This window comes from Canis lupus, chromosome 18, assembly GCF_003254725.2.
Source record: "Canis lupus dingo isolate Sandy chromosome 18, ASM325472v2, whole genome shotgun sequence".
NCBI lineage: Eukaryota > Metazoa > Chordata > Mammalia > Carnivora > Canidae > Canis > Canis lupus.
The window spans coordinates 49,620,687-49,638,524 of record NC_064260.1 but is presented as its reverse complement, the minus strand read 5'-3'; the positions used below and the strand labels follow the sequence as shown (position 1 = coordinate 49,638,524).

General features: G+C 49.6%; 1 protein-coding gene and 1 long non-coding RNA gene across 8 annotated transcripts in view; both read right to left on the bottom strand.

The window, feature by feature from the left end:
* Positions 1-1,762: 1,762 nt before the first annotated feature.
* Positions 1,763-7,641, bottom strand: LOC125752977 (uncharacterized). The gene is made up of 2 exons (XR_007403705.1): positions 7,185-7,641; positions 1,763-3,426 (listed from the first exon to the last, which is right to left on the bottom strand). It is a non-coding gene; the product is annotated as an uncharacterized LOC125752977 (long non-coding RNA).
* A 759-nt stretch (positions 7,642-8,400) lies between these two features.
* The window catches only part of KMT5B (lysine methyltransferase 5B), a 55,785-nt gene continuing 46,347 nt past the window's right edge, over positions 8,401-17,838 (bottom strand). For all 7 annotated transcript variants that reach the window (XM_049096831.1, XM_035701571.2, XM_025446541.3 and 4 more), the window contains one exon: positions 8,401-12,549. In XM_049096831.1, the coding sequence (XP_048952788.1) occupies positions 11,066-12,549 (1,484 nt within the window). In that variant the 3' untranslated portion in view covers positions 8,401-11,065. The remainder of the gene's footprint in view (positions 12,550-17,838) is intronic.

The following is a 17,838-nucleotide window of genomic DNA, read 5'->3' as shown; positions in this document are numbered from 1 at the left end:
CCTACTTGGTGTCGTGCTTGCTCTGCCCCCGCCCAGCGCACACCCTGGGCCCTTCACAGGGCCTGTTTCCATCTCCATGTTTCCTGGCTGGACAGATGGGCCTGACCCTTGTGGCTGCGTAGGAACCCCCAGAAGCAGCAGTTTCTGTGAAGGCAGGTGGGCCAGGGGGCCAGCCAGAGGACAGTGTGCTCCCTCCTGGTGGGTCCACCGCACTCGCCTGGCATGGAGGCTATGACAGTGGCAGGTGCCCTCAACCACATGTCCCTTGGCCACCAGCCCTTTCCATCCCAGCCCTTAGGCCACATTCCCAGGTCCAACATGGAGCAAGTGCTCTGCTACCTACTTCCAGTCCTTCCTCCGCTGGGAGTCACCAGGCAGGATGAAGAGGGCGTGGGGCACAGGTTGGGCATAGCCGTTTTGCCTGGCATGGCCTCTTCACTGAGGGGGAGGAGAGTGTGTCCCAGGCACCCCCGAGGCTGGTGGCAACCTGAAGCTTGGGCTTTTCTGGGGCACCTGAATCCTGCTCTGCTGGCCAAAGGGGACGAGAGGTGGAATGCTTCTGGGATTTCTTTCTCCAGGGAGGAAGCCCCTTCCCCATCAGCCTGTGGCTTGCCCTAGCCTTCCTGGGTTGACACTGTCAGGCCCCAAAGACCCCATGGGGTTAGAGGGATCAGAGCTGAGCAGAGATGATCAGAGTGAGAGTGGGACATCTGGGAGGGTTCAGGAAGTGACATCTGCCAGGGGTCCAAGGGCTGAGAAATTGCTGCTCAAGTAAGGGTGGGACAGAGAGAAGGTCCAGGAGGAGGGAACAGCAAAGACTCCCTAACCCAAGCGAGCCCTAGGGCTGCTTACCAGCCTCACCCTCCATACTTGAAGCCACCACCCACCAGGGCCTCCCAGGGGTTCTGAGGAACTGGCCCAGTGTGGCAGAGTCCTGGGGACTTCATGACATCGGTGGCACTGTCCCACTCTGAGCCTGAGGCTCCTCTTCCCTCCCGGGAACCACAATGAGGCTCCCTGCCTGCCTATGTTCACTGTTCCCAAAGATCCGAGAGAGACCTTGGAGGCTTCACCTGATACTCTCCAGGGCAAGAACACACGCATGTCACTGTCGGGGAGGGGCAGGCAGGAAGGGCAGTTGAGCAGTGGCCTCAGTGCTGGCCAGCGTGTCTCACCAGCCTGGCTCCCTGCCATAGCTCCAGGGGCTGGAGGGTGTTGAACATTAACCTCTTTGGTGAGTGGCTCCAGCTAAACAAACACAAACACGTTGTCACAGGTCAATGGTAGCTACCCCCTGCCGCAGCTGCTGGGCTGATTTAATTGGATTTATTTTATTTTTTGAAATCGTAAGCAAATCTAAGTGACTATCACTGAGGCCTCTGTTAAAAGATCTGCCAGCAGAACTGCCCCAGTTTTAAGAGTCAACAATGTTGCTCTTTAAGTTGAACTGACTTTCAGGATCCTCTCCAAAGACAAAAAATAGTGCTTCCATCTGTGCTTTTCTTGTACTAAAAGCATATGCAGGAAAACTCTACTCTAGGGACGCCTGGCTGGCTCAGCGCTTGAGCATCTGCCTTTGGCTCAGGGCATGATCCCGGAAACCCGGGATTGAGTCCCACGTCGGGCTCCCTGCGTGGAGCCTGCTTCTGCCCCTGCCCTGTCTCTGCCTCTCTCTGTCCATGTCTCTCATGAATAAATAAATAAAATCTTTAAAACACACACACACACACACACACACAAAACACTGCAGGGCATACAGTAATAAGGTCAAGAATCTGCTTTATTTATTTATTTATTTTTCCTTTAGCCAAGACCGTAGAAAAGACGATGTTGTGTGTGGACTACATCCAGCCACACCTGAGAACAGAACTAGGGAATGTCACTGTCCAGGGCAAAGGACCAAAGGGGACTGCTTAGCTACGAGCAAGGTGGGCCTTTCAGAGGCAGTGGCTGTGATCAGATGGTGATGGATGTTCTAGATCCACCGGATGAATTCCAGACAGTAGGGTTGCCGTCCAACGACCTGCACCGGCGCCCCCGGCCTCTGGCCTTCCTCGCTTCTGTTCTCGTGGCTTCCGTGGATGCCCCTGCTAGTGGCTGACTTGGGCCTCCACCTCAGCTCTCTTCTCTCTCACTTCGGCCTATGCACTCGCTGCTTCCTCCTCTGGCTTGGCTCTTCCAGCTCGGAGGTTGTTGCTAAGAAGAGGCGCTGAGGCCCAAACGGGTCACCGCCTGTGTTGGGCTCCAGGCAGGATGCCCGCCACAGCCAGCAAGGGGGCTTAGGCTGTCCGTGCTACTGGGGGTTCCATCGCCCCCTCTGTCCTGTGAGGAGCCTGGCCCTCCTCTCTGGCCTCCTGGGATGGCTGGGCCACAGCTGGGGCCAGGAGGAGGGGTGGGGAGCCCAAGTGGGGCTGACTGGGGGAAGCAGGAGAAACAGAATAGCCTCTGGAATTAGATTCCAGGAATCAAAAGTGACCAGTAGCTGCTATCCAATGTCTGTGGCCACACTGGTGCCCAGGCATCCTTTTGCTGTTCCATTTAATCCCCAGCCAGTTGGGCACAACGATCATTTCCATTTTACGGAACAGGAAGCCAAGGCTGCCAAATTAGGAGGTGGTGTGGACTGAACTTGCCCTGAGGGCACTGGACAAGAACCCCTGTTCCTAACCCCAGTGAGCCCCTGTCTCCCCACCATTCGCACCCAATCTCCCCAGACCACCTGGGCCTGCCCATCCCCATTAATCCTCTGGATTGGCCACCCTGAACTTCTCACCATTCTTCTCACCAGGCTCTGCTGCCTCTCTGCCCCTTGGGCTTATGAACTCCTATTCATACGAACTCCTCTGGAGCCTTCTTAATCTCACCTCCTCTTTGAAACCTGCCTCGATTCTCCAGCAGAAGTGACACCTCCTCGGTACTCCCTCAGTGCTTCCCACATACTTCATCGAGGCACGAATCCCGCTCCCTGCCAATCTGTGTACCTGCTACTTGTGAGGGAAAGAGCCGGGGTAGTGGGGGTGGGGAGGGGAGGCCCCCCCGTGCCTTTTGAGTGCTCTGCACCTATTTGGTGCTCAAGGTGAGAAGGTTGTCAAGGGAGCAGATAAATCCAGAAAGACCCCTGTGGAAGGAGGGCTTGGCTGACCTCTGTCAGCTTCGGCTTGAGGAAGAAAGAACTGGAATTGTTGTGGGTCCATCTCCAGTGGAGACCAGTTCCAGTGGCCCAGCGATTTGAAATCAGGATGGAAAAGGCTGTGACGGGGATCCCTGGATGGCTCAGCAGTTTAACGCCTGCCCTCAGCCGAGGGCATGGTCCTGGGATCCCGGGATCGAGTCCTGCATCAGGCTCCTTGCATGGAGCCTGCTTCTCCCTCTGCCTGTGTCTCTGCCTCTCTCTCTGTATGTCTCTCGTGAATAAATAAATCAAATCTTTAAAAAAAAAAAAAAAAAGGAAAAGGCTGTGATTGAAGGCTGTTTGAGCAGGTGTGTGTTTTTTTAATTTTTATTGGAGTTCAATTTGCCAACATATAGCATAACACCCAGTACTCATCCCGCCAAGTGCCCCCCTCAGTGCCCATCACCCAGTCACCCCCACCCCCTGCCCACCTCCCCTTCCACTACCCCTTGTTCGTTTCCCAGTTAGGAGTCTCTCATGTTTTGTCACCCTCACTGATATTTTCCCTCATTTTCTCTCCTTTCCCTTTATTCCCTTTCACTAATTTTTATATTCCCCAAATGAATGAGACCATATAATGTTTGTCCTTCTCTGATTGACTTACTTCACTCAGCATAATGCCTTCCAGTTGTTTGAGCAGGTGTTAACGGGAGAGGACGAAGGTCAGAGGCCCAGAGGAGGCCCATGAGCGCACAGAGGCCAGCCTATGCTCACTGTTGACTTGGGGACCAGGCCCCAAGTGGGGGCTCACGGCTCTCACTCCTCAATGACTCTGAAGTCAGTGCCAGTGGTACCTCTGCTTGACAGGTGAGAAACTGGAGACCACAGAGGACCTGTGTCTGTCCGTCCCCGCAGAGCTAAGGGAGGGCAGTGAGACCCACAGCACCTCTGCCAGCCGTGCCCGGGGCTGAGCGATTCCCAGAGCCGCTCTGGCCGTTTCTGGGTCCACTCGGAGGCTGCTCAGGCTGTCCTTGGTTCTCCCTTCTGACCCAAGAAGAAAAATGTGGTTTTAGGGGCGCCTGGGTGCTCAGCAGTTGAGCGTCTGCCTTTGGTTCAGGTCCTGATCCCAGGGTTCTGGGATCAAGTCCCACATCCAGCTCCCTTCAGGAAGCCTGCTTCTCCCTCTGCCTGTGTCTCTGCCTCTCTCTGTCTCTCATGAATAAACAAATAAATCTTAAAAAAAAAAAAAAGAAAAAAGAAAAAAATGTAGTTTTACTGGCAAGAAGAGGAAAGAAATGTCCTTCTGTTTGGTTTGCAGGAGACTGACCCTAGGCAGGGTTTTCTCAACCTGCCAGAGGTTAACAGCCACTTCCCATCAGCATCCGACTCCTCACCCCACCCAGGAGGTGTAAGGACACCCGACATGCTGCCGGGGAGTCAGCTATGCAAGAGTGTACTAACTCCCCAGCCTTGTGTCTGTAGCTTCCAAAGTGTGCACCCAACTGAGGGGACCTGGTGCTGCTTTAGGGGGTAATGCATAGGGTCCCTCCTGTGTGCCTGGGTGACTTTTGTGTGGAGTCACTGTCGAGATGGAGTCCAGCAACTTGCCAGGCTGGAAGAAAAACTCTTTCTCTGTCGTCTTTTTTTTTTTAAACGATTTTATTTATTTATTAGACGCACATACAGAGAGAGGCAGAGACACAGGCAGACGGAGAAGCAGGCTCCATGCAGGGAGCCCCACATGGGACTCGATCTGGGGTTTTCCAGGATCACGCCCTGCGCTGAAGGCGGCACTAAACCGCTGAGCCACCCGGGCTGCCCTTTCTCCGCCGTCTTGAGGCCTCCTCTTGTTGGACACACTCTTTCAGATAAAGACAAGTCACGGCTCTCGGGGTTCAGAAAACTCATGAGGCACCCTGTACACTTTTCAAGCCCCCTGTGTCTATTTGACTAATGGGGGCAGGTCACCATGCTTATCTGCATGATAACCCCTGGACAAAGTTCTCCTGTCCCCACCTAACTGCACGGACAGGAGGTAAGAAACAGTGATTGCCATTTGTCATCCATGGAGCTTTCCAGAATTAAGCTGGTGAAGGTGGGGCCTTGTGACTTGGGCTGGCCCCAGTGACCTTGGCTCTGTGACAGTCCAGGCATAGCTCCAAATGCACCCCAGGACCTTGGAGCTGGATCTGGGACTGACGTGTGGCTCTGCTGCTTGCAGGACCTGCGCCTGCGTGGCCTCGAGCAAGCTGACTCATTCACTGAAACGTCACTTTTGAGCATTTGCTCACCTCCCCAGGAGGCTCAGCAAGCCGCCCAGACCTGAGTAGGGTACCTCCCCGTGTTAATCCCCCACAGGCTAATGTTTCTGGCCAGGTTTGCTTGGTTCCCAGGACTCTCAGTGAAGGCTGTCTGCTGTCATCTTGAGTGAGCTCAGTTCTACCCAGCGTCTTCATCTCCCAGAACCAGGACGCTCTCCCCTTGGGCCCCATCAGGGAGCTTGTCATCACTTAAATGCAGCCCTTCCAAAGTTCCAAGAGCCCCGCTCCGACCTTGACCTCCTGTCCACCCACGTGCTTGTCTGACTACTGCTGGACTGCTCTCTGACGGCAGGAGTGCCTCCAGGCCTTGGGCGGCTCTACCGGCCAGGGGCCCACTTCTACCGTGGACTCCCCTTCCCTAACCTGCGCTCTCTCCAGGGCTCTTCATTCAAGCCCTCTCCTGCCCACCTGAGCCCTATAACCTGCGGACTTCCACCACCCCCCACCTGGCTGAGAGCCTAACACCTAGGCTGAGAAGTGAGGCCAGTGGCCTTGGCTCCACTGGGTGCCTCCAACACCCACTGGTACCTAGAAGGTGACTGGTCAAGATTTCTGTAACGAGTTATGCTGGGTTTCTATGGGTGGCTTGGTGGCTTGCTTTTCCTTTCTTGATTCTAAATCTCCTTCATGCTCCTTAAGCTTTGGGGGTTCTCACCTCCTCCTCCTCACTCTCAGGTGATCTTGCCTCCTATTTACAAACAAAATGGAAACTTTCATGCTGGCACTGGCTCCATCTCTTTCCTTCTTGTTACTTAGGAAGATAGGCCCAACCTAAGACCAGCCCTCCTCCAGATTCTGAATAACTTCCCCACCTTCCCTTTTGGGAACTCATTCCCTGTGGAAGCTTCTTGTGTTTGTCCTTCATTAACAATACGAATCACCTCCAGGGGTGTCTTGGTGGGTGAGTTGGTTAAGCACCTGCCTTTGATGATCCTGGTGTCCTGGGATCAAGTCCCACATCCCTGCTTAGTAGGGAGCCTGCTTCTCTCCCTCTGCCCCTCACCTCTGGTTGTGCTCATCCTCTCTTTCTCAAATAAATAAAATCAATCTTTTTTTTAAATTTTATTTATTTATTCATGAGAGACACAGAGAGAGAGAGAGGCAGAGACACAGGCAGAGGGAGTAGCAGGCTCCATGCAGGGAGCTCGACGTGGGACTCGATCCCAGATCTCCAGGATCACACCCTGGGCTGCAGGCGGCGCTAAACCGCTGTGCCACTGGGGCTGCCCCAATAAAATCAATCTTAAAAAAAAAACAAACAACCCAATAGGAATTACTTCCTTAACCCCACCTCCCCTTCCAGCTGCCATCCTTCCCTCCCCCTCACCAGCTTTCTTCTCTCCCCACTGGCCTGCTCCTCCTGGAGGTGGCATGTCTGGCTAGTTGCCCTCTCCCAGGTCGGGGGTAGGGGTGGCCAGGGGCTGTCTGCCCCCTTCTCCCCTAGGTCCTCACCTGCTTCCACGGCTTTAATTACACCCACCCCAAGGTCTCTCACCTCTTGCCTCCCCACCCCAGCACTAATACATAACAGGTGTTCAACAAATATTAAAGAAATGCAGCCGCACCCCTGTCACTCAGGGTCTCAGACGGCCACCCATCTGCCAGCCCTCTGGTGTGTGAATGTCCCCACAGAGGAGCAGACTTTCTGCAAAACGTGGAAGCACGATCTACTGAATTTAGCAGAAAAACTCACAAATTTGACAAGGAGAAAACAGGATCTGGCAACAGGCTTTTCTTTTAAAGAACATTACCCAAGTCATCACGGGAGGCTGTAGGCCGTCTTTAGTCCTCCGTGTTAGAAGCTTTCCAAAGGTTTCCACAAACACAAACTTCAGGCCCTAGGAGGTGGGAGCGGCAGAGGTGCAGAGAGAGGGGGTGGAGGCAGCCCTGGTGGGAGGGCCTCCTCCTGACAAATCAGAAGCCTCGCTTTGCCTCTGGGCCTCACCACTAGCGAATGCCAGCAGTGCCCAGGCGCTTAGGACCCGGGGAGGGAGAAGCTGCAGAGGCTTCCCGTCCCCTCCTGCCTGGGTAGCGCTCACCAGACCCCGGGGCTACACTAGGGCCGGCGGCTCCCAGCAAGCACCGGGTGCCTGCCCGTGCCGGAGCTGGCGCTCGAGGAACGGAGTCACACCAGGGCTAGCTGCCACTGGGTCGCGGACGGGAGAACTTGTTTCAGGGAAATGGCCTGAGCCCAGACACCAGGCTTGAGCACCTAGGGGTGCGCCAGCTCTGCAGCCTTTCCAGGCACTGGGCATCCAGCTGGTGCTGCCAGCCCAGCCTGCGCCACCTGCCCTGCCTGCCTCGCCGGGACAGGACGGGCTCACACAAGCTTCCAGTGACGTCGGGCATTGCGGAGAGGCGGTCTAGGGGGGTGCCAGGGCAGCTCCTTGACCCCGACCCGAGGCCAGGCCTACTTCTTCCCTCAACTGGGCCTCGCTACAGTAACCAGGACAGAGGAGTCATGCCAGCCTCTAGATAGGCCAGTTTTGTTCCATCAAGCGAGGGAAGAAACTGAGTACTCAGGAGTTGCACAAGTGTGGGGCTGGAGGGCAGTGAGGTTTGAGAGGAGCCTCCCCAGGGCACGAGGAGTGCTTTCCCTTTTTTTTTAAAGATTTTATTTATTTATGAGGGGGCGGTGCAGAGACACAGGCAGAGGGAGAAGCAGGCTCCACGCAGGGAGCCCGATGTGGGATCCGATCCCGATCCCGGGTCTCTAGGATCACGCCCTGGGCTGAAGGCGACGCTAAACTGCTGAGCCACCAAGGCTGCCCTTTCCTCTGGTTTCTAAACGGAGTGGCCCCGGAAGCAAACGGAGGCCAGAGGCTGGGGTGCAGGCAACTCCACACTTGCAGGTAACTGGACAGCTCCCAAACCTTTGACCTTACAAATTCATCTTGAAATGAAAACCTCGTGGAGAAAGTCACCCCTCTGATCGCTTCTTTGCAGATACAGCGAACACTGGCCAAATTGTTTTAATTTCCGAATTTATTAAAATGATTAACCTCAATACTGCAAGTGCATGTACAAAATATTTGTAAAAAATGTTTTTAATGAAACGTTAAAGAACTTACCTCAAATGCTGAAAAAGTCCTTTTTTTCATTCTTTCAGTACAAGGAATACATTGTATCTCAAAAGTATTACAACTCGGCAAAACAATTTAAGACAGTAATTTGAAAAATGATTGAAAATTGAATACTTTACATGTACTTTTATGATCATTTCCTAATTCGTACAATGCCAAAATCTTTACGAATCATTGCATAAGCTCAAGCTCAAAGTTGTATTGGACACAACCTCTTCTGAGCGGTCGCCCGCGTGTGGATGTTGCCACTCCACGCGGTGCAGTCTACGCAGCTCCGGGGGCCCTACCCGGTTTCCCTGCAGCGCTTGTGCACCCCGAACTCCCGAGGGGGGGCCGCCGCTCGGGCCCACGGGAGTGTCGGCCTCCAAAAGACGAGGCCGCGATACAGTTAAAACGAACATAAATAAGTTACTAAACTTCAGCTGAGAAATGGAGAAACGTGGGAAATGTGGTATTTTGTGACTTTTTCCTTTCCATGGGAATTCCTGAAATGGCTGTTGCTGGCATCCCGGGAGGCGGCCTGAGACGCGGGCTCTGCACCTCTGCCGAGAACACCACACTAAGACGAGGCTGGAGGGGGGCCACCGCTCTCTGGCGCTTTCCAGACCTTCCTTGGCCGCGCGGTCTCGAGGGCCTGGGGACAGACCCTGGGGGGCGCCGGCGGAGCCGGGTGGGGGTGCCCTGGGCCGGGGGGTCTGCGCCCGCCTCCACGCCACTACCTGAGGGGCTGCCCTGCGTGGGACAGACAGTAACGGGGCGACTTGGACCACAAGAGACCTCCCTAAAGGACGTGAGGAGAAACAAAATTCTACATGGCAAACACTTTTATGAATGTTACTCATTTCTACGTGGAACCTAACAGCAACCGTTTTGTGGGCCTCAATCTAAAGAGTGTCCCCGGAACCTGGAAACCGGGAGGAATCACCTAGAAATAACAGTAAGCATTGAGGTTTTCTCCACTGGACTTTTCATTACAGGCAGATTCCTTGTAATATTTTAAGACATGGGCTAACTTTTCTATAGACACTACACGAATCCCCTAAATTGATTTTACTCAGGAACACTGTATATCTGAAAGCACATGTACACATTTCCCAGAAAAAAAGAGACCCACTGGTGTCAAACACCTGCTACAGATTTATATTCCCAAATTCTTTGTCCAATGATTTGTAAAATAATCCAGACAAATGAAAGGTTGGTATTGAACATAAAGTAGTAATCAAAAATTTGCTCATTAAGTTACTTAAAATTAATTTCTCTTTTCAAAGTGCTTCAAAAAAACAAATTAAATCTGACTCCTCTTTTCATTTAACTGATAATATAGTCAAAAAATCTTTGATAGTTTCATACATAAACATAAGCCAAGAACTCCCACTGATGCAGTGCTTAAAACTATATATTTTATAATTTCCTATTTTATTGGCATGAATATTTCTAAACTTAAAAACCTTCCTGGTAAGTTCTTTTAATTTCTTATGACAAAAATTTCTCACAACACACAAATATTTACAACATATACATTGTTTTCAGTTCTTTACACTGAATTTCAAAGACAAACATTTTTATAGGTTACCACAGAACAAAAGCTGTGACTGTTTTTATTTCATAAACTATTATAAGTTAAAGTGAATAGAGTTTTTAATATTCCTTGTAGCATTTTACAAGTGCAACAGAAACCTTGAAGACCCAAATTAAGAGAGCTGTAGTTCATTAGATAAATGTTGCTTGTTGTCATCACATTGTTCACAGCAAAGTTTTGAAAAAATAAGCACCAATCATTCTTGCAAAGAACAATTTTATCTAAAAGGATTGAAAAGTGTTAAATACAAGGTCTTTAATTTACATGACAAGCAATAAATACGCTGTATTGGAACTCATCCTGCACACTGCTATCCTCGTACATATAATGTACTGAAAAGTTAGCGGTCACGCGTGTAATTGTACTTTTTTTCTTTTTTTTTAAAGTAACCAATTCGACTCCTAATTGATGGTTTGCTCTTTTTAGGCAAGGCCACAAATAGTACACCTGGGCCAGCAAACAGTGTGAAACTGACAAAACTCCGAGGGGGAGACATTTAGCAAATAAATCAAAAAGCCAAAGATCATTGCTGGTGATATTAGCATATACTAGAAAACCTTAATATGCTGCTACTATGATTTGTTTTAAATTATTGTTTAGTCATATATTAAAGAGCCAGTTGATGCTCTTAGTTTAAAAAAAAGAAAAGAAAATTGTGTAGCCACATTATTGTTTTCAACGTCCTGTGTGGAAAGTTGCTTATCACTGTACAATTTTGCTTGAGCCTTTATTTTACAATGGGGCTTTCCCTCTAACTCAGAATTGCACATAAGAAGGCTATTTAAAAAGTACAATAAAAATTTGCACAAATCAGACTTAGGGAGAGTCAGTGCGCTGTACACTTTCTACAGTATGACGCTGCTAAGTAAAGAGAGAAGGGAAGTGCGGCCGCTAGAACGTCTCGGGTGAGGAATAACTGGAATTTGTTTTTATTTAAGTAGGTTTCCCAGACCAAACTGAGACCAAGAGCTTATGCATTGAGCCTCAAAGACTGGTCTTCTCTCCTCCGGGAAGAAATGTCAATATCTATGGAGTCCTTCCCAACGATCAGCCGCAAGCGCTTGGCCGGAGGAAGAGGAATAAAGTCATCCTCGAAGTCCTCCTCGTAGTCCTCGTCCTCCTCGTCGCCCTCCGAAGAGGAGGGCTCATCTGTGCTCTCCTCCTCATACTGGCTGTAGTCATCCACTTCCATGCGGGACTCCAGCAGCGAGAGAGGGTCGCTGCAGCACACCCCGTTCTCGTGAAGCCCCTCTGTGTACGGCCCCCGACCTTCCTCATCCCGCTTCAGCTGGATCTTTAGTTTTGTGGAGCTGCTGCCTGACCCTGAGTTAAACCCATTATTGAGCTTTGCTACATACAGATTATTATCATTTTCATGGTCTTTACTTAACTTGATGCTTATTTTTGAAGAATTCATCCCATCATTCTCTTGGTCGTTTGTCTTGCTGCTGCTATCGTGACGCCTACGAAGAGTCAATTTGGGAATCCCAGAGTTATTCTCCAAGATCAACTGGGCATCATACCTTGTGATCCGCCTCTTCTTTTTACTTTTTGCAGTTCTGAAGCCATCTTTTGTTTTGAAGCTGTCAGACGTCACGACTGAACCGCCACCGGGTGATGGACTGGGAGCCCAGTCTGGGTAGCTTCCCGGTGTGGCCTCCGAGGCGCTGTGCTCCCCCGGCTCGCAGTGGGGCCCCAGCACCTCCGGTGCCACACTGGCTTCCCCAGGGGACTCCTGCCCTACAGCGGCCTCCTCGGCCTTGGCCACCTGTTTCACAAGTTTTCCTTGTCGCGATTTCTTCTTGGACAAACCACTGTCACTCCTTGGACACTTTGCTTCCCCCTTTTGTGCAGTTCCATGAGCCGGGTCTTCTTCCTGTGCCACGGGAGTTGGCTGCTCGCCACCGTCCGGGCAAGGTTCTGTCACGCTGCTTGTATAGCCGTCCAACGTATTTGGTTCTAGCTTGATGTCAGAAGGCTCCTTCGGGTTCATCCTTGTCCTGGTCGAGCGCCTGGTGGTGTAGGTGCAGGGGACGCCATCCCCGAGCGGCGGGGCGCCCCGGCCGGAGCTCTGTCTGTGCTCTCTCGCCGCGTGTCTAGTTAAGCACCCACTAGCTGCTGTGGCTTGAGCTGGTCCCTCTGGCTCCTTGTCTTTTTTAATGGGTAAGTTTTTATACAGAACTACTTTGGGCTCTTTAAGTACTAAGTTCCCCATCTCGAGTTTTCTCGAAGCACTCTTTTGCTCCAGCCGTTTGCAATGATTTCTTAATTTTATCTTTGAAAGTAAAGGCTTTGCAGGCTTTTTCAGTTTCTTTGGTACCCTGGAATTATTTATATGAGTTAGCTTAGATGAGGTAGAGTTGGAAGAAGCTGGAATTCTTGACATAGATTGCCTTGTTAATGTTCTGCTCTTGCTGTTCTTTTTCACACCAACTGAAGATTTTCGGTTAGGAGCTGTAAATTAAGGAGAAAAAAAAAGGATGAAAATCAGCCGTGGTAACACAGGAGTGCTCAACAAAACAGTGCCCACACCTGTCAGCTACGAAATGTTCAGATACTACCAGCACGTGCAGGACAGACCCCGTTCCATCTCCGCTGGCACGCGAGCACCCCCACACTACTTTCCTTAACTTCCCAACTGCTGCCTCCGAGTTACAGAGCATCTGTGTGTTTCACACAGCAAGGTCCGGGGTTCCACTCCGAGCCTGTCCACAATCTATCACAGTACTTGTCCACAGAAAGAATTTCTTTTCCTGAGTCATCTTCCCAAGTATTTTACCACATAAAAGATTTGAAGTAAATGAGGAAAAATAAGATTTTCTTTCACAAATTCTTAACATCATTTAAAATGGCTTTCTAAAATCCATTACTCATTAACTCAAAGGAAGTATAACACTCGACCAGTAATATAGAACAGAAATACATTATTAATGAGCTCTAACGGACACATTCTATTATCACAATGGTTTCTTTTTTTTTCTTTTTTAAGATTTTATTTATTTATTCATAGAGACAGAAAGAGAGAGAGGCAGAGACACAGGCAGAGGGAGAAGCAGGCATCACACAGAGAGCCTGATGTGGGACTCGATCCTGGGTCTCCAGGATCACGCCCTGGGCTGCAGGCGGTGTTAAACCGCTGCGCCACAGGGGCTGCCCCTCACAATGGTTTCAAACAAACAAGAGAGACCCTAAGAACCATATATTGTTTTTCAACAACGAACTTCACTACACAAAGTTCTCCCTCCAACTCCGTGAGGACCAGCAGATTTCCAAGGCAGAACTTGCTTGGCCCCATTCCTCCGGGGAACGCCTGCTACCAACATCAAACTACGGCAGGAAGAAGCATGCTACTAGAGTTACACTCTTGGGACAGAAGGGGATCTACCTTCCTCTGGACAAGCATACAGAAAGGCTGTGATGACCCTACTGGGAACAGCCAGCTGAGGACCAACATGACAGGTGATCAGATTTTCAAAAGGTTTACAGGTGACTCAAGTTTAAGCTGCTTCCATGGTGAGCTTCTAACCTTACCACGGACTTTCTGCTGCCTTTGTATTTTTCTCTCCATTTGTATTTTGGACCTATGTATGATAGTGTTTTACAGTAATTTCTCAATTACTTATAGGTCCCCTCAGACCCTACCTGAAAACCTCTTCCTATCAAACTACCCTTCAGTCATTCACTAGGGAAGCTGGGATGACCAAACTAATAATTCCCACTTCTCACAAGAAAACAGCGAGAGTAAAAAGCAACTATGGGTAAATCCAGCACGCTGCCCAACAAAGACTGTTGTTAACTACATGCCCAAGGGTTGCCAGGGCGACTGGTGTTCCTTCTGCATGGCTAAGCAAGTAAGTTACCATTAGTTAGTTTTTATTGGGCGAGAAGAGCAAGAATGCATTAAAGCATTGCAAAAATATCAAACCACCAAGAATAGAAGGCTCTGTACTCAAGAAAGGTGTCTCATAAATGGCTTTGGGGTACCCAAACCAGCACAATTCCCAGGAATGAGATCCCCCAATCAGACCAAGAATGTGCTTATTTATCCATGTGGGCTACCGCCCCAAAACAGCCACTTATTTTTAGAATAGTAGGAGTCATGGTTTGGATGTCATTCAACTGATGTAGCATGAATTGGAATTAAATAGAACAGCTAGAAATTATTTTTTAAAATACAAGGCTACATAGGGCATTCTTTTGTTAAAGGACCTCTTTATGCTTACAAGGCTTCCTACAAGGTAGACTGAGGAGATGTGCTTGTTGATGTAAATGCATGTCAGGGTCCCGTACTTGGCTTTCTCAAATATGGCTGTGAAGTCCTTTGGCTCTTCAAGGACCAAACTTGGTGGTTCTTAGCCTTACTATTCCTTTGGCCATTCTGTTCTCATTTTGTACATGCAATCGCCCCTTCACAATGAAAACATATACACCAAATGCTTGGCCACAATCCCCTGCAATTTGGATCCAGCCTGTCCTTCTATGGAGACAACCTTTGCCAGTCTTGGAAGACCTTCTTGGCATGAAATCCAGCAAGCACTTTCCAGTTCTTCCCCTTCTTCTTTCTCTGCAGAATGTGACACTACTAACCACTTTCTTCCTTGAAAACCCGTCCCGTTGGCTGCCCACAGGAGCACACTCCCCTGTCCTTCCATCTGCCCCTTCAACTGCGCTCGCCGGGCCTCTGCTGTCCTAGCCCCTTTGGAAACTACGTTCATTCTCTGGGTGGTAAGCATCTATCCCCTTCCCCCATATGGCTCTTGCAACTGAAGCACTGGCAGCTCCCGAATCACTTTCTCTAGCCTCTCTCCTAGATTACAGATGCATATTGCCAGACACCGCTAGCATCTAGATCTTACTGAGGATGGACTCCTCACACTCCACATGACCAAACTGAACTCACCATCAAGCTTCACAGCTGCTTCTCCTTCTAAGTTCTCCATCCTGCTCAGTAACACCACCATCTGCCCAGCTGCCCAAGCAGATAGTGAGGCGACTCTAGGACTCTTGCTTTCCCTGACCGCCTCACCCAATTAGCCATAATGTCCCCGTGGATTCCACTCCTGCAGCACCCCTGTGGCCATCTACTTATCTTGGTTCACACTCCCCAGCCTGAACCATGGCAACAACACCCCTACCTTTTCTCATCTCTCCCATTGCTTCCCCAACATCCTGTTGTCTACCATGTGCCCAGAATGATCGTCCTAGTATAACATGTCACTGGCAGGCTTTAAAACTTTCAATAACTTAATGCCCTATGAATAAACCCATAATTTTAAACAATGGTCATATCTCTTTTCCACCCTCTACTCCAGCCATGATGTACTTTACTTATTTGGGCCCTACTCTCGTCCCTACAGCTCCATTTATGAATTCCCTCTGCTCTCAACATGCTTTACTTGGCCAACCCCCCATCCCCTTTAAGACTCAGCTTAGGAAATGCTTTGCTCAGGGAGCCTTTGCGACGTTTTACAAATGACAGGTCACCCTTCCTCTGTATTCTCAGAGCACCTGAAATTCTCCTTACTCCAGCTTGTATTTTAATCTATTAGGCGAGTCTCATTTTATGGTGATTCTGAATCCACCCCTGCTTCCAACAGATTCATTGTTAGCTGACTACAGTGAACCACTGACAAAGCACTTGTGTTTGTGTTCTAAACAGCACAAAATAAACTGTATTTGATGCTATGTATTACTTCTATAGAGATCTCACTTTCGTATGTTCATGTATTGGTCTAGTCTCATTTTAAAAACAGTATCTCAACAAAAGCCCAGCTAAGAGGTAAGTTCATTAAGTCAAAGGTCAGAAAAGACACAGACAGGCTGGGGAGGAGACATGTGAGCAATGTGACTAAGATGGGAGCCCCAAGGGTGCCCAAGGGCTCTTTTCTACCAGATGGTTTACCCAGTCCTCTGGGTGTTCAGGCTGACAGTGATGGTAGGCTAGAGAAGGAAGACAGTAGCCACAACACAAGCTAATGGAAGTCTGTCAAGAGACTGAGGATTTTGACAAAGTGGAGATCAGGTATTGCGGCTCCGCGGGTCCCAGTACTGCCACACATAGGCGACTCTCTGGCCTAGCGGTGGGGACAAACCCCCAGTGCATTACCTAAGACAGTAATTTTATTTTTAGCAATTATTATGTACTGGTGCTATGCAAAATAGACAAACCAGTTATGATCTCAATCCTAAGATGCATTCTTTGTAGTAAGTGCTATTAAATCCATGTGACCACCAAGCTCGTATGGACGAGCATGTCTAAGATCGTCCACCTGGTAAGTGGAAGAGGTGCGATTTGGACGGAGGTCTGTGGCTTAAGATCCACTGTATTAAGTAGGCCACAGAGTTACAGTGTGGGTCCCAACTCCTGGGTAGAGGGCCCACGGCATGGCCATCACCATCATTTCAGGGTGTCCTCCAAATTGCAAGGCAGCCCTGTGTGGGTATCAAGAATTACAGCCAGATATAAGAACAGCAAAACAACATCAAAGCTTCCCGCACGCTCGGGCTGGGTTCTGTACGGAGAAGTCCTGGAAATGCACTCTATCAACGTGAACCAAGGGAGTGTGAGGGCCATCCACAGCCTGGCATCTTCAGAAGTTGAAGATCCAGTAAACCCTGAATAAGACTTTAAAGAGTTCACTTCAAGTTTGTCAGGCACAATAAGCATCTTCCATCTCACGTGACCAACACATACTGGCAGTGGCTGCCTGGAGCAGGGTGTTGGAAAGGACTCTGAAGCAGCCTGTAGGCTCATCAGCAGAGAGTATTCGGATCAACAGAGAAGTCTGACAGTTGAGAGTGAGAAGTGGGTGACCCAGTCCACTATATCTAGGACAGGCGCTCCAGAGTTAAGATAAACCTATTCCACTGGCCTGGTCTTCTGGGTCTCACACTGACTCGTGGCACTGTCACGACCCACACCCCGTATCACAGCACTATGGGGGTATGTGTGGCCTAGCCATCGAGGCGTGAGAGGCCTAAAAAGCCACAATCTTCTAAAATGCATTATAATTCAAGTTTGTGGACTGAATTTGTGAAAATGGATTTCTTGTTGTTTCCTCTTTCCAGATGCTAAAGCCAACAGTCAACTTGTGGCTCTTGAGACACTTTTCAAAAAAAGAATCTGTGCAGAAGAAATAATTTTTCTCCTAAGCAGAAATGTTTCCTTAAAAAGAACACATAAGCTGTTCAAAGAAAGTTCTCTGCCAGGTGAACTCTAAACAAACTGCAGAATAAGGATGGCAGCTGCACACGGAGAAAGGACCCTGAGTCCATAAACAACAAGTAGGCCGCCTCCTTTAGGACAGGCTCAGGCAGCTCTGGCTTTGCTTCCGGCTGCAATTTGAAAAAGTCTTTCTTAAAAACCGGTAGAAGTGTATGGTCAAGACAGACACTGAAAGAAATACCGTCTGAAAGAATACCTGTGGGAACTTGAAAGAACACTGCTGTGAAAGTGACCTAGTGTAGGGCAGTCTGCTCCTCCAGAGTATGGAGTTGCATCTGTCAACTCACACATGGCCCCTCAAAGTTAGCTACAACCAACCCAAGTACTCAAAACCATCATTCTGCAGAAAGGTAATTTGAACAAAGTCAGCCCCCTCCCATCAGCAGTCACGGGGAAGTGCTGCATTTCTACTCAGTCATGCTGAGACCACAGCTCAAATGGCATTTATAGTCTGCTCGGCGTCATTGTGTACTTGTTGTATCCTGGAGCTAAAGCGTAAGCTCCCTGAGGGAGGAACC